At 45.5% G+C, this 15,487-nt stretch overlaps 2 protein-coding genes across 3 annotated transcripts in view; one reads left to right on the top strand and one right to left on the bottom strand.

The window, feature by feature from the left end:
* Positions 1-2,282: 2,282 nt before the first annotated feature.
* LOC118583897 (AKT interacting protein) lies at positions 2,283-12,620 on the top strand. Of its 2 annotated transcripts, none has more exons than XM_036187644.1 (10): positions 2,283-2,410; positions 4,981-5,088; positions 6,343-6,548; positions 9,253-9,317; positions 9,401-9,501; positions 9,899-9,987; positions 10,065-10,163; positions 10,252-10,359; positions 11,254-11,314; positions 11,504-12,620. In XM_036187644.1, exons 2-10 carry the CDS (start codon positions 5,047-5,049, stop codon positions 11,609-11,611), a joined length of 879 nt encoding a protein of 292 aa, XP_036043537.1. In that variant the 5' UTR covers positions 2,283-2,410; positions 4,981-5,046; the 3' UTR covers positions 11,612-12,620. The 2 variants fall into 2 exon arrangements, with proteins under 2 accessions (XP_036043537.1, XP_036043536.1); XM_036187643.1 differs by having other exon boundaries at positions 4,977-5,088.
* Positions 12,621-13,271: 651 nt separating this feature from the next.
* The window catches only part of Rbl2 (RB transcriptional corepressor like 2), a 51,164-nt gene continuing 48,948 nt past the window's right edge, over positions 13,272-15,487 (bottom strand). Inside the window, exon 22 of the mRNA XM_036187642.1 lies at positions 13,272-13,964. Coding sequence (XP_036043535.1) covers positions 13,794-13,964 — 171 coding nt within the window. The 3' untranslated portion in view covers positions 13,272-13,793. The remainder of the gene's footprint in view (positions 13,965-15,487) is intronic.

Genomic DNA, 15,487 nt, shown 5'->3' with positions numbered 1-15,487 from the left:
TCTCACAGCAGAAGGAGCTCTCTTGCTATGTAAAGTAGCTGGAGTTGGTGGCTGTTCAGCATATTCAGGAATAAGCACTCTGGCATTGGAATTATGTGTCTGGGCATCCAATGTGAGATGGGCAGGTGGATACATGCAGAAAGAAACTCAGTGGAGAGATCTGCACTGAGGAATGTTTGTGAATTGACTCTCAGTGAACGGTAAATTGGGAAAGCTGGAAACCAGAGATAGTCTCGGAGGAGGATGGCGCCCTGGGAAAAACTGGGCTAAAGAGATTCCGAAGGAGATTTTCTGTGGCCAGGGAATCCAGCTCTCCTTCCTTTTAAGACCAGTACTAAGGGGACCACAACATTCTTAAATGTATCCAAACTGATGAGAGGAAGCTGCTCAGGGTTGTTTTCAGCTGGGGGAGGAAGTTGGAGATCTGAACCGATCTTTGGGATTGCCATCATGTGTTTGGCTTCCTGCCACTTAGTAAGTCATTTACCAGAATCTCAGTGGCAACCGAAATGGAAGAAGTGAACTACTCAAACAAGACTTCTCCTGAGTGGAAGGCAATCCCTGAGGCCACAGAAAAGACCACGTCTAAAAAGGGGTGTGTGTGTAGGAGAGAATGGCCGGGATTGTTCAGTACTGTGTGATGATGGATTTGGAGGCATTAAAGCCAATGGCAGCCTTCACAGAATTGGAGAGACCAGAGAGAAGCCCGAAGAGGGTGCCTTGAAAGCCAAAGGAGTTTGGGGTTTTACTGAGCTTGAAATGTGCCCAGGAGGAGGCATTTGAGCTGGAAAAGTCACAAGTGTTTCAGGTCAAAATGAGAGCCACATGCAGGAGCTATGCAGGAGTGGGCTACACAGTGCCATGGAGACCTCTGACACTGTTGTTGCCTGGTTCTCAAGGTGCCCTAACAGGTCAGTGGAGGGGCTCCTACTGGGGGCTAGAACCACCAGCTCCCCTGCCTCACCTGCCAGAAATGGGTGTGCCTCCGGAAGCAGAAGAATATGCTCTCCAGTGAGAACTGACTCTATACACTCAGGAAAAACACAGAAAAGCGGTTTCATAATAGTGTGCTTGTGGCCCTGGCTAATGCTCAAAGAGAAACTTGCCTCCAACAGAAAATGTTACTAACTTCTGTAGGCCTTAGGCTTATACGTTTCGTTTATGCTGTCATCCTTAACTCTCTTTCAGGTCCTGGCACCAGGGTTACATTGTAAACAATTTAAACAGAGACTATAGGCTACAAGTCTGGCCACTTAGCCAGATGGGAGATTTACACAGCGAAATAATACCAGAATTATTTTTCCTTCCTTCTTTTCCTCTTTCCTTTCCTTTCCTTTCCTTTCCTCTTTCTTTCCCTTCCCCTTTTCCCCCCTTCCCTTCCTTTCCCTTCCCTTTCCTTCTTTTTTGTCTGCCTCCCGAGGCACCACCACCCATAGTTGTTACCCAGGGTCATCTTGTCCACCTGGCAGAGTTATGCTTCTCCAGAAGAGAAACCGGGCTTTATTTCAGGCCAGTCCTTAAGGACGTTTGTCCCTCTGCCCTACCTCCCTTGAACTGCCTGTTAGAGGCGTGTTCTCTGATATGGCAATGGGCTTAATGGCTGATTTACAATGGGTTGTAAATCAGAGTTGTCTTTTTGGGTTATGGGCAATCCCAGGGAACAAACATTGATAGAATTATTTCTAACAAGTCTGATTAGTATAGTACTGCTCTTGGAGTTAGTTTATTAATAAATCCAGTATATCATCAATTCTACTACTTCGAGTTTCTCCTACATCACTCCCACCAGGGAGCTACCAGCCCTCCCACTCCAGCCACTGGCTCAGAGTCCCCGGACGTGGAGGTCCAGCCCCTTCCAGGGTACCAGGCAGCGCCCCGCAGAGCCAGGAGCTAGCTGCAATCACTGCCAGAGAATGGCGCCAGTGGCTGCCGCATAAACCTCTGGGCGGATCTCCATGGTGACTGGCACACGCCGTGTCCAATGGTGGCCCCGGGTGCCTATTGTTCCCCCCCCCCCCCCCCTCCCGACACACACACCCACACACACACACACACCTCCCCAGGGATGGAAGCTTCTTTGATTGACAGCTTGCCTTGAGCACTGTTACGTAAGGGGAGGGACGAGCGCGGCCCCACCCGAGCGGCGCTGATTTGATTGGCAGGACGGAGCACCGACCCCCAGCGCCTTCCGGAAGCACGTCCTTGATGGACATCGAGAGAGCCACTTGGCATGGGTGTCCAAGCGGAAGGTCCCAGGCTGGGGGCGTGTCCAGGGCGTGTCCCGCCGAGGGCAGGGCGGGGCGGGGCGCTGCGGGAGAGGAGCGGCAGGGGCCGGCCTGCGCTGCGGCCGGAGATGCTGTCGGGTCGCGGTGGCGCTCGGCCGCCGGAGCTCCGCAACGAGGGCGTCCAGGTGAGAGTTCTGCCTCTTGGCCCGTGGCTGCTGAGCCGTCCAGGCTGAGGGGCGCTGTCCGCGGCCCGGCGTTCGGTTCCCTGCGGAGCGCTAGGGACTCGGGCGACGGCGGCCGCGCGGGGACACGGGGGCGGGGCCGCACCTGTGCGCTCCAGGCACCTGCTGCGCGGCCCCGGCGGACGACCGTGGAAGAAAAGGGAGGCAGGCTCGGTGGCTCTCCCGTCGGGCCTCCGGGCCCGCTCTGAGTCCCGTCGCCCCGCCGAGGGGCTGCCGCGAAGCCCCAGGCCTTTTGGCCTCAGCTGCAGACTCGCGGGCCCGGCCGGCCTCCAGCCAGCTTAGAGGCTAGGGCCGGGCACCAGCCTTGCATCACCTCGGGACAGGTTTGTCCAGATTCTCTACGTGCTCCGAGACGGGTTTGTGCCCCGGGCGAAGGTGCCCGGCCCAGCTAGCTGCCCGGCCGGACTGTCCGAGGCCCGGGCTGTTTACTTTCCTTGGTTCTTCCTGGTGGTCTCTTAACGTTAGATTTCGTAAACCCTGTTTTGCGGTGATACTTTCATTAGTTAGTGCCCATATTAACTCTGTGTCACAGAGGAGGAACGACAGTAGCCAGGTCTCATTTGCCCTCTGCGGTATACCTTCGTCGCACAGGGTATACCGCAGAGGTTTGTCAACTTCGCTCAGCTGTGCGCTGTAAAGCCACGCAAATCATTTTTTATTCTTAGAGCCAAAAGAGCAGAAAGTCTGATGGTGTTTTCTGAGAACAAGAATGGAGCCTGTTTTCCTTACATCTGTCGTTACTATTGGACGATGTCATGCTATGACTATGGTAGATTGCTCATCTAGCAAACTATGTAGTTTCTGAAAAGTTGGCTACAGTTCCCTGTGCTTATGTTGCTACTGGAACCATTTAGTTAAAAATATCGCTGCGATGGATGGCATATGGTACCTCTTGGAGGAACCGAGGACAGTGTACCGAATTTTTAAAGGCAAAAGGTACAGACTTGAAATGTACCTGCTGCCTGTATATTTACAAGTAGGAAACGCCAAGTCGTAAAGGACCCCGGCAAAACAGGTGTACCTAAACAGTGGAGTCCTGGTCCTGAAAATCCAGTGTGGTTTTCGTTTGAGCCAAACAGGAACATACCCCCTCCCCCATTTTTGATATACTGTTGTGTCAGCCACCTTTAAAAGCAGGTTTGTAAAGTCTATTAACTGGCACCAAGCCAGCAGGTTAGTGGGGGAAATGGGATCCCTGTCCTCTGATTTAATTATTGGGTGACATTGTCTCCTGGAAAGCACAACAGCACTTACAGGCACTGGCTGGGATGGTAGAGCTAGTACTCACCCATGGATGCTGTAGGCACACCAGAGAAAATAAATCACTGCTGATTAGAGATATTAGGTACAGCATTGCCTCTTAGGAATTTGAGGAAATGTTGCTAAGTTTTGACCCTTTTCACTGATAAACATAATTCAGATAAGGAGCCATACTTTAAAACACAGCAGAGCCTCGGAGCAGTTTACACCTGGGCTGGCTATATCTTCCTGTGAGTCTTTGTATGTTTAGTGTGTGACCCACTGACCCTGTGACCTTTGAAACCTGCTTTCTTATCCACTATCTGACGCTTCAAGCATAAGGTTCAGGAATTGTCTCACTTGAACCCTCCCTCAATTTATACGTTCACAATTCTTCGAGTACCTAATCCTACAGAATTCCCATATTTTTAGTACTTTAAACAAACCTCCTTTTGCTATGAACCTTTGCCTGTAACCTGTACTCCTAGTACTTTAAGACAGAGGCAGGGAGATTGGGAGTTTGAGGGCAGTCTGAACTGTATAATGAATTCCTGACCAACCTGGACCATATAATGAGCTCGTCTTTCCTCTTCTTTCTTTGTTTTGTTGTTGTTTAAGGGGAATTTCTTGGGGTAATAGGGACAGGATTCAATCCCCCTTTCCTGATGTAGGTATACTTGATCTCCCATGTTTTTTCTTACCTTGTTGGCTATTAGTTTAGTACTGGACACAGCTCATTCAGGACATTCTAGTCACCACCCTTGACCCTGGGAATAGTGAACACAGCATTTGTGTAGGTGGTCAGTGCATCCTGAATACAGCCTTCCCATCAGTCAGGTGCCTGGATACAGTGCCAGCAATGATGGCTGGGTGCTAAAGCAAAGCTCAATCTTGTTCTTGACTATTCTAAATGCTGGTCAGGAACCTGGTACACAGATGATGTTTTCGTTTGCTTGTTTTTATGTGTGTCAGTGGGTACCACTGTGTAATCCAAACTGGCCTCAAACTCTGGATCCTCCTGCCTCAGCCTCCCCAGTACTGGGCTTGGCATGCTTGGCTATGGTGCACACTTTCATATAGCTATCTGATGGTGTGAGAGGAACTGGAGCCTGCAGTGGAAAGGTGTGGAGAGGGATTGTTACCGTTGAGCTCTCAGATGCCATTCCCAGGCCTCTCCATCTGTGGAGAGTTGGCATGATGTGTGTCCAGGGTGCTAGGCTCTGCCTTAACTGTTGGTGTTGGTGTGTTGTATTCTTTCCATTTGTTCAAGGCAGCGTGAATGCTAAGGACAGAAGAGTTGGATGCCACAGCGCTGAAGTTCTTTGTTTGGAGTACACGTTATGAACCCTTTGTGGAGCATGTCTGCAGGCTCTGTGCGCAAAGTAGGTACAGTCAATAAATAACAATCTGATAGAAAGGAAGTCTAACAGTCTCTATCAAGGTCGCCTGTAATCTTTAGCGAAAGTTACCAGGTTTTATTTCTGAGAAATCACTTTGTCCATTAAAATCAGTTTCTCAGGCTGAGTTCACATCAGCAGGAGTTCTGATGAATCACTATGCTAAGATTAGTTCATTTAACTTGTATGTATACTTGATGAAATTTGTGACATATTCTAATGTTTTTCTGTTGAAGTTTCAGGATTTGGTTTCTAGAGAGGCTGCAGTCAAGTCACCTAAAAGTTGGTCGTTAAATAAGTTACCTAAATAAAATGTCTTTATTTTTTGGAGAAGTCTTACTGTATAGCCCAGAATAGTCTGGTATTCTGTAGCCTACTTTGCCTCAAAACAGCATTCTTCTTGCCTTAGCCTACTGAGTGTTGGGATTATAAGTGTGAGCTATCATGCACAGTTTTATTATATATTATATATATCATAATTATAAGCTGGCAAAATGGCTCAGTGGATAAAGGAACTTGTTGCCAAGTCTGAGTTTGTCCTCTGATCATGGCACACATGCATCCCAAATAATGTAATAAAAAATCTTTAAAAAATATATTTTCCTCTTATGAAAGATTAAAATATACAAGCAATAATTTAAAAGCTCAGTTCTACCTGTAGATCAACATCATTATTACCTTTTTTCCTATGCACATAAGAGTTTTTGTACAACAAATTAAATAGGCTCTGTTGTATTGGAGGTTAGGAAGCACCAGTGAGATGCTAGTTTTCTGGTCATTCCGAGTTCTGACTGAGGATAGCAGTGTATGCTAGTGATGCAAGTGTGGGAACCAGGGTCATATGAGACCTAAGCAAGTGAGATAATTGCTTCATTTCCTTGTTCCTAGCCCTGTGCTTGCGTCAGGGAGCAACTCATTTCAGTCACCTACACTACTTATTTTGAACTCCGTTTCTACAGTGTCTGCATGCACATGAGGCCTCTCTAGTCTGTTGTTAATGGCTTTCCTGCTTCAGTTGCTTGGAAAGGCTTGACTACAGTGTTCTGATGGGATTCTTACTGCTTTAGTCATGCTTCAGTCTTACTTGCTCCTTCTCTGACTGCCTTCTCAAGGGATTTGAAGGCATCTTGATCATGGTGTGAGAATTCCTATGTAAAGAGTAACTCTAGCTAGGAGGGAGTTCTCACTGTGCTGTTTTCGGAGTTGCTATAAATCCTGTTACAATTTCATTCCGAACAGCGAGCTGAAGGCGAAGAGAAGACGTTAGCAGGGGATGTGAAAACCAGTCCTCCACGAACTGCACCCAAAAAGCAGCTGCCATCTATTCCCAAAAATGCTCTGCCCATAACGAAGCCTGCATCTCCGGCCCCAGCAGCACAGTCAACAAATGGCACCCATGCTTCTTATGGACCCTTCTACCTGGAATATTCGCTTCTTGCAGAATTGTGAGTCCTTCATGGATGATTGGTCAGTTATGAATGATTCCCTGAAAGTTACGAATGAAATCATGTCTCATAGATTCATAGACTTGTGAATTATTCAGACTTATCTCCAGCTTGCTCCTCTTTGGAGAATAGGAAGGAAGGCAGGATTTTTGAGAACATCCAGTGGATTAGGGACTTGGTAGATTAATTTCAGTCTTCCTTTCTGTGAGGCATTTCACTGGAATAGGTTTCTGTATCAAGTGGGCAGAAGCTGGGTGGCATTCTCTTGAGTCACACACATTGGGAAGTTTAGGCTCCATGTTGGCCCTCACTGTTTTAGGAAGCATCCTGACAGGCCTCATTGCAGTAGGAAAGGTCAGGAAGCCAGCCAGGAGGTGGAGGGACTACAGACATTGACTTGAAGAAAAAACTCAAAAGAGCGCTTACAACTTTAAATTACATTTTAATTATTATATATGTGTTGGGGCGGGGGGGGGGTAAGAGATCAGAGGACGTCTTTGTAGTCAATTCTCTTTTTCTATCATGTGGGTCCCAGGGATTGAACTCAGATCATCATGCTGGGTGCCAGGTGCCTTTACCGACTGAGCCATCTTGCCAGCCCTCAGGAAAGTACTTAGAATGTTGTTTTGTATGTTGGAAAGTCTGTTATTAGAAGATTTACTTGGTACAACCCTCAAAGATCCATATGAGGAGAAAGGAGAGAAAGGTTAGGCTGCATGTCACGAGCCCACCCTCACACTGGAGGTATGCCTGTCTGAGGAGAGCGAGCTAAGCACTGTGTGCCATGCCACTAGTGATGACACACTGCTCGGCACATACAAGAGTTCAAGTACCATGTAGTTTTGGATTCTTTTTTTGTTTTTGTTTTTTTGTTTTTCGAGACAGGGTTTCTCTGTGAAGCTTTGCGCCTTTCCTGGAACTCACTTTGGAGACCAGGCTGGATCATTTTTTAAAGGGACAGAAAGTCTGGAGAATTCTTAACTTCCATAATCTTGAAGTTTCTCTGTAGTTGAGTTCTTTTCAAAGCATCTGATCACTCTTCCCAGGGTACTGATGCCAGAATGGTCAGAGGGAGTGAGGCCCAGTGTAGTATAGCAATGGTCTGTCTCTTCAGCTCTGTAATGGATGCCTTGTGTTTTGTGGCTGAGCAGTGAGGTAGACAGGCTCCTACTGTGGTGACTGAAAGTTGGCTGTGTGTTAACACAGAACTGCCTTCTCTGACAAACGGCTCTGTGGGTAGCCATGTTTCTATAGACCTGCTAAGTCTCAGGGACTTGAAAAGGTAATGGACTTACCTGGTACGCTTGCAGTAAGATTCACCCTGCATTCAAGGTCAGCCTGGAGTACATAAGTAATTTAGAAAATGTTTGTAAGTAAATGTGAGGTAGTTAGGGAGTAAACAAGACCCCAGGGGCTAGAGAGATGCCTTAGCACCTAAGAGCATTTGACACTTTTGCAGATAACCTGAGTTCAGTTCCCAGCACCCACATGGTAGATCATAACCATTTGTTTCTTCAGTTCCAGAGGATCTGATGCCCCTTTCTGGCCTTTGTGGGGATCAGGGACTCACATGGTGCATTTACATACATGGCAGGCAAAATGCTCATACATGTAAAAATCAATCTTAAAAGAAGTCCCTTAAACTATTTCTCTGTACATTTTGGGGTTTGCAGGTGACTTTGTTTAGAGTACTTTGGTCAATACTGTTCTTTTCAGTGTCAGGTCATAGCTCATAGCTGCAGCTTCAGGGAATCAATGAAAATGGCTGCAAGTGGGTCACTGGGTCCCAGAATAAAAACAGTAGCTTCTTTCTGCCACGATCCTGTGTCTTGCTTTGTAGCAGCATGCACCTTCCCTAGTAAGGCCCAAAGAGTCTGAGTTGAGGGTGTTTGGGAGCTCAGAATGATGTCTGCTTCCACAAGCAACACTGTACACCCAGAAACTCACCCTCCCACTGAGCCAGTGAGGCTAACTCAAAAGGACTGACTGCGCCAGGCGGTGGTGGTGCACGCCTGTAATCCCAGCACTCGGGAGGCAGAGGCAGGTGGATCTCTGTGAGTTCAAGGCCAGCCTGGGTTCCAGGAAAGGCGCAAAGCTACATAGAGAAACCCTGTCTCGAAAAACCAAAACCAAAACAAAACAAAAAGGATGGGCTGCTAAGTGATGGCAGCTCTGGACTCTGATTCAGTACCTGTGACTGCACTGAAAACAGTTTGCTCTTCATTCAGTAGTACAAATGTAGGATGCTGAAGCCCAAAAGGAAAATACCACATTTTTAATAGTGAAAAATAATTTTTGAATGTGTGAACTCTAATTTATAATGATAAAAGCATATGTAGAAACTTGACTCATAAAGATCTATCATTCTCTACCCCTAAGTGCTGGGACTAAATGTGGGGGCTACCACATCAGCTCATTTACCTCAATCTAATGTTCAGAATTACCTGTTTCTGAGAGTAAAACTCAATTCTTGGTCCCTGTTTGGCTTTCTGAGTCTGAGACCATGTGTTGGCTCGAGTTTCTCTGGGCTGGTTTGGAAGTAAGTGGGTGGGTGGTGATCTAGGAGACTTGGGCGTAAGACTGGAATGACTGTTTATATAGTTTGAGCACCGGCTGCTGCTTGTCTCGGAAAATGTGGGAGGGATGCTCTGACTTCTGTGTATCACTGGCCTCTGCACAATCTGTTACCCGGCTCTTGTTTTAGTACGTTGGTGGTGAAGCAGAAGCTACCAGGAGTCTATGTACAGCCATCGTATCGCTCCGCATTAGGTAAGATGTGGGTTGGACCTTCCATTTTGGTGTGGGGTCTTCTGACACAGATGGGACTCTAGCGTGTGTATGTTCTCCTGCAGTGTGGTTTGGAGTAATATTCATACGACACGGGCTGTATCAGGATGGCGTGTTCAAGTTTACAGTGTATATTCCCGATAACTATCCAGATGGCGACTGTCCAGTAAGTGGAACTGCAGCTGAGCAGTGCAGACAGAGCTTCAGTCACTGAGGGGAAGTCAAGGCTTACAGGCTTCTTGATTCTTCTCCTGACCTTACATGTTAGAATGACGTTTCCTCAGGTGTCTGTCTCCCACCGCCAACAGGGGTGGCGCTGTTACCTGGGGTCCTGCTCCCTGCCTGCAGCGTCATCCTTTCTCTGCTGGGGGGTGTGGGTGAGGTTGGGGGCTGTGCTGCACCATTCACTGCATGCCTGGCGATGCCATGCTGCAGGAGGAGAGCAGTATCTCTCCCGTCGCCAATCTGTTCACAGGAAGTGGTTGTAGTTAGGGCCCTTGCTGGGCCTGATCTGACTAGCAGCATGGCATCACTCCCACTGAAGTGTTTCTCTCTCCATACAGCGCCTGCTGTTTGATATCCCCGTCTTTCACCCGCTTGTTGATTCCACCTCAGGTGAACTGGATGTGAAGAGAGCATTTGCAAAGTGGAGGTTAGTGTATCCAAGTTTCGTGTAGTGGCTTAGCCATCAGGAACAAGGTGAAGTAACTGTGCCTGGTTTCCTTGCAGGCGGAACCATAATCATATATGGCAGGTCTTAATGTATGCAAGGAGAGTCTTCTACAAGATCGACACAACAAGCCCTCTGAACCCAGAGGCTGCAGTACTGTATGTGGTTTTTACCTTGTTACTTAGGATAAGCTTATTGTTTACTAGTAGTTCAGATAAATTGGTAAATTTTTGAAACTTTTAACAGGTATGAAAAAGACATTCAGCTTTTTAAAAGTAAAGTGGTCGACAGTGTTAACATATGTACTGCTCGTTTATTTGACCAGCCGAAAATAGAAGACCCCTATGCAATCAGGTAAGTGGTGTGTCACCTGGTCCCTTATGTGTCTGCTTTAGAGGAACATATGTAATGTCAGCCTGGAGCTTTTCACTTTGTCACCTCAACTCCTAATGCCACTTGGGCTCTTGACCTTACACCAAAGGCTTTGTGTGTCATAATGAGGTATTTAGTGACTGGTTTCCTGAGAATCTGTGTCAGGTGCTCATTCATTTTTTCGTGTGAGGACTTTTCAGAAGGCAGTGTGAGTTGCTCTCTACCCTTCTTCATGGCCTAACATGCATTTGCCCAAAACCACCAACTTCAAACTATTACACAGTGCTCATTTCTCTCTGCTTTGTTAGTTTAAGGAAACACAACTTACCTCTAACGTATTCAGAAAAAGACATCTCAAGGTGCATAGTAGTTTGGAGTACTGAACTAGATTCAGCCTAACTCCTCAGCATTTAGATTTGGTGGAGAGAACACGTTAGAATAGAGTGAAGGGTCCTAAGTCCGAAGCACACTGCAGTGCCTTTATGGGCTCAGCTGATGGACTGCTTGGATGACTCTGCTTTGTTTTCTTCATCTTTAACATTTCAGGGTGCTATGAGGTTTGCAGGGCTAAGTCTGTTTACAAGAGGTAATTATGATAGGAAAAACTTTAAAGATTGTTCTTTAGCCAGGGTGGAGGGGGTGGGTGGTGGGGTGGTGCACACCTTAAATCCCAGCAGTCGGAAGGCAGAGGCAGGTGGATCTCTGAATTTGAGGCCAGCCTGGTCTACAGAGTGAGTTCCAGGACAGCAGGGGCTACACAGAGAAACCTTAAAACAAATTCTTCCCTCTTAAGTTTTATTAGAATTGTCTTACTTGTTGAGATGCTGTACATGTTTTAAAGCTGTGAACTATTTTTAATATTTTCTGCCCTTCAAGTTTTTCTCCATGGAATCCTTCTGTACATGATGAGGCCAGAGAGAAGATGTTGACTCAGAAAGTAAGTACATAACCGTTTTTGAAATGGCTATCCTGGTTTCTCAACGGTCTGCATTTGAGGCCACTGGATACATACAGCTATCTTGGGGAAACTAGTCAGTATGATTCTAAACTTGCTCATCAGTCCTTTGTTTTTTGTTTTTTGTTTTTGTTTTTGTTTTTTTTAATGTCTGTTTTTGATTGTGCCTAGAAGCCTGATGAACAGCACAATAAAAGTGTTCATGTTGCTGGCCTGTCATGGGTAAAGCCTGGCTCAGTACAACCTTTCAGTAAAGAAGAGAAAACAGTAGCAACCTAAGAGATGGTGGATCTGGTGCACCATGCACTTTCCTGCTGGACTCTGGCCTAGTTAAAGCTGACTAATGGCAAAGGACTGCCTGAAGAGTAAACGGCGTGACCAGTGACTGCCTCAGTGTTGTGTATGCGTAGGCTCTAACAGCAGGTTGTGGAGACCTCATTAAGTAATGCCTTACTTCTGTCAGAAGTGTCAGGGGGATCTAGTTCAGTACTCCAAATGATTGGGGACCTTGAGGCTTAAGTATTTTTCTGAATATGTTAGAGGTAAGTTGTGTGTACTTTACCAGAGAGAAATGAGCACTGTGTAGTAGTTGGAAGTTGGTGGTTTCAGCTGTACCTATGTTAGGCCATGAAGCAGGTGTAGAGAAGAGATTTCCAGAGGGCAGCACTTTCAAGTAGAAGACTGGCTGTCCAGCTTCAGCCTGCTGACTTGCTGTAAACGTCTATCTCAGAAGCATTAGGAAAGTAGGCAGAACCAGGATGCTTGTTCTTTTTTTTTTTTTTTTTTTTTTTTTTTGAAGCAAATTACTGTATTTTTATGGCAGGAGGAAGAGAAAAGTGTTCAGTTTCTAATGAAGTCAGGTATTTAAATGGTGAATGACCGATGTGTTAGTAGAGATGAAATAAACCAATAAATGATTGTCATTTATGCAGGAAACACATGCTCTTTTTCAATATAACTAGACAGAGACTAACTTATAAGTGCTTTATTGAAAAATACACATATTTTCATATAAAATTACTGTAGCGGTACCAAGAGGTTTTATAAGTACTTTGCACAGCACTACTCTAGTGGACAGTGCAAGGTCTATTTAGAGCAGTATGAAGTTACCTAGTAACTTTGCTTATAACGATCCAATTTACAATTGAATTTTCTCCTTAGGATTATTAATCCAACTTAAAAACAACTGGAACAATAGTGATTAATAAAGATATGTGTAGGTAATCAATAGCTGTTAAATAATTTTCTAATTTGTATAAATGTACTAATAAAAACCTAAATTCTCCAACCTATTTTTTTTTTTTTAACTTCCAGGAATATCCTTAAAGATAACTTTCCTTTGGATAGTAACTACCTCCAAAAAGAAGTAGTCATAATTTTTCAAATTCTCAATTCAACTTGATTCAAAAATCTTTACTTAGTCAGATGATCCCTATGTTTATGCCTCTACCACAAATTGGAGCGTTTTATACATGGCCAGAACTTATAGCTACATCAAGTCCTTTAAGAAAACATTGGCTGTTTAGCCTAGAAGTCTTGTACCTACTAAAGTCCACACTATAGAAAGTGCCATCATAAATATACAGCAAACTCTGGTTACAGCGCCATGCATTTTACAGCCCTAAAGTGCCACCAGTTACACAGGTTCATTCAGACATTGCACAACTTTCGCACTGTACCATATCTACTGGGGAAGGGATAGTGCACAAAGGGAACAGGAGCTTTAGGCAAGTGCCTGGAGACTTCCAGGTCTGGGCCATCCCCTCTGTTCTGTTTCATGAATGTAAATGTCTCAGGGGTTTTCATCCTAAAACATATGGTTGGACCTAACCATATACAAGTGGGAATGAAAGAGACAGGGTTTAACTGTGTCACAGCCCTGGCTGTCCTGGAACTCACTCTGTAGACCAGGCTAGCCTCTAGCTCACAGAGATCCGCCTGCCTCTGCCTCCCGAGTGCTGGGGTTAAAGGTGTGCACCACCACCCAACTAGGAATGAATTTAAAAACAGTTCCTCTGCTGGGGCATACCTACACAGGCATTTACTAAAGATTTGTTTTCTGTGGTACTTGTAAAAGCTTACCAGAGTTAAAATCCAGGTTTAGATTCTGGGCAGTGTTGAAGGATAGGCATTAAATAGTAGGGGAGAAGCAATTGGGATGAATAAAACTATCCCAAAGTAGTCTAATTTCTCACCAAAACGTCCTTCCTTTTTTTGCTTTTGAGTCAGGGTTACATATAGCCCAAGTTGGCCTCAGACATGCTATGTAACCAGGAGGGCCTCAAACTCCTGGTCCTCTTGGGTGCTGGAATAACAGGTATATACCGCTACACCCAGTCAGAGCTTCCCTTTCCTGCCAGGCTCTAATAATTGCTGGATTAAGGAGCAAGGTTCCATAATCCTGCATGCATTAACTGCTAAGCAGTTCCTGTGAAGACAGTTTCCATACTGGAGACTAATCTCAGTGTGCCCCTCGGTCATTTGCTACATCTTGGAGACGACGTAACAGAGCAGAATGGTTTTCTGGACAGATTCTCTTTGCCGGTGACTCACTGCCATCATCTAGGAGAATCCCTCTCTTTTTAGTTGGAGTCTCTCCTGTCCGTATCATACTGTTGATTTCTCTCAGTCTCTGTGGGGAGGAAGAAATAGATACAAAAACTTTAAAATGCTAAAAGCACATTGCTCAGTATTAAGTTAAAGAGTCTCAAGTGAATTCAGCAGTTTAAGCATTTGAACACCTTTGCAGAAAGAAAACCTAAGCAGATCCGGCCAGGACATTGATGACTCCAGGTCCCACAGAGCATTTCCATTTTTAACAAACTTCCTTGGTGACTGTGATATCTACAATACACATGCTCAACAACTTGTGATTGATAGTTCTAGAGTATCATAGTTAGGCCATGTTTAGTCACACATCCACTTTGAGATTTGTGTGGGTGCTTGTGCATGGATACATGGAGGTCAGAGGACAACTGTGGAGTTTTTTCCTTCTACCTTTATGTGGGCCTCCACCCACAGGCATCTCGACAGCCTCACGTACACTCTTTAAAAAACAGCATGACTTGAAAGTTCAGTGGCTCACTCCTGTGATCTCACCACTTGGGAGGCAGAAGCAAGAGGGTTGCTGTAGGTTCAAAGTCAACCTAGCCTACATATTGAGGACAAGGTCAGCTGGAGTTATACAGGAAGACCTTGTCTCAAGCTCGACCCACCTCTTTTCTTGTTTTGAGACAGGTACCACTATAACCCAGGCCATCTTGTTACACACTTTATAACCTAAGCTGGCCTCAAACTCACAGCATCCCTCCTGCATCAGCCTCATTCATGCTAGAATTAAAAGTGTGAGCCACTATGCCAAGTTTCTTTTTCATTTTGAGACTAGCTTTGAACTCTCAGGACTTGACCTTGTGATTTTCCTGCCTCCGTGTCCCCAGTAGCTGGGATAACATGCTTGAGCCACTTGTTTTCTGGCAGTCCTTCTCAACTACAGTGTCACTAGACAAATACCCTTAGTTCCTGAAGGCATTCTTTACAGGTAATGCATCAGCGGCCTCTGGGGGCATAGGTTCTTCTAGGGAGAACTGGGGAGTTATTAAAATTATTTCTCATGTTCAGTGGCTTCGGTGAGCAATCCAGTGAAGAAAGGCATCGCCAGAATATGTCATCAGCATTGTCTCTCAGGGCCTCAATGTCTGCTCAGAAACTATTTTCTTCTGGTGCCTGTTGGCTAGAATTTTGTTCATGTTTTTGATTTAAAAGGGATATTGAGAATGTTAGTATACACATAGTTTAAGCAATATCAGAGTAGTGAATGAATAGTGAATCCTCACACCACCCTGGTTGGACAATTCTGGTCACTTCTCATTCCTCAGATTTTAAAATGTATATCCTAGGGCTAAGGCTCTAGTGCAGTTGATAGCATGCTTTAGCCTAGCATGGAAAAAGACCCGTGTTCAATTCCCAACACTGCATAAATGGTATGCAACACCAGCACTCCCAAGGTGGAGGCAGAAGGATCAGAAGTTCAAGGCTATTCTCAACTACACAGCAAGGTTGAGGCCAGCCTGGGCTACATGAATGAGACTAAAGTCAAAAGAATAGTATATCCTAGACATAATTCACTTACCTTCCCCCCACCCCACGTTGTGGGGA

This window comes from Onychomys torridus, chromosome 5 (assembly GCF_903995425.1).
Source record: "Onychomys torridus chromosome 5, mOncTor1.1, whole genome shotgun sequence".
Taxonomy (NCBI): domain Eukaryota; kingdom Metazoa; phylum Chordata; class Mammalia; order Rodentia; family Cricetidae; genus Onychomys; species Onychomys torridus.
Note: the sequence above shows the minus strand (reverse complement) of the source record. Positions and strands in the feature narration are given on the sequence as shown.

Bases quoted from the DNA above. Each gene is read 5' to 3' on its own strand.
- LOC118583897 (XM_036187644.1), top strand. From the start codon at position 5,047: ATGAACCCTTTGTGGAGCATGTCTGCAGGCTCTGTGCGCAAA. The intron at 9,318-9,400 runs GTAAGATGTGGG...GTTCTCCTGCAG, and splicing joins ATCGTATCGCTCCGCATTAG to TGTGGTTTGGAGTAATATTC. The intron at 9,988-10,064 runs GTTAGTGTATCC...GTTTCCTTGCAG, and splicing joins AGAGCATTTGCAAAGTGGAG to GCGGAACCATAATCATATAT.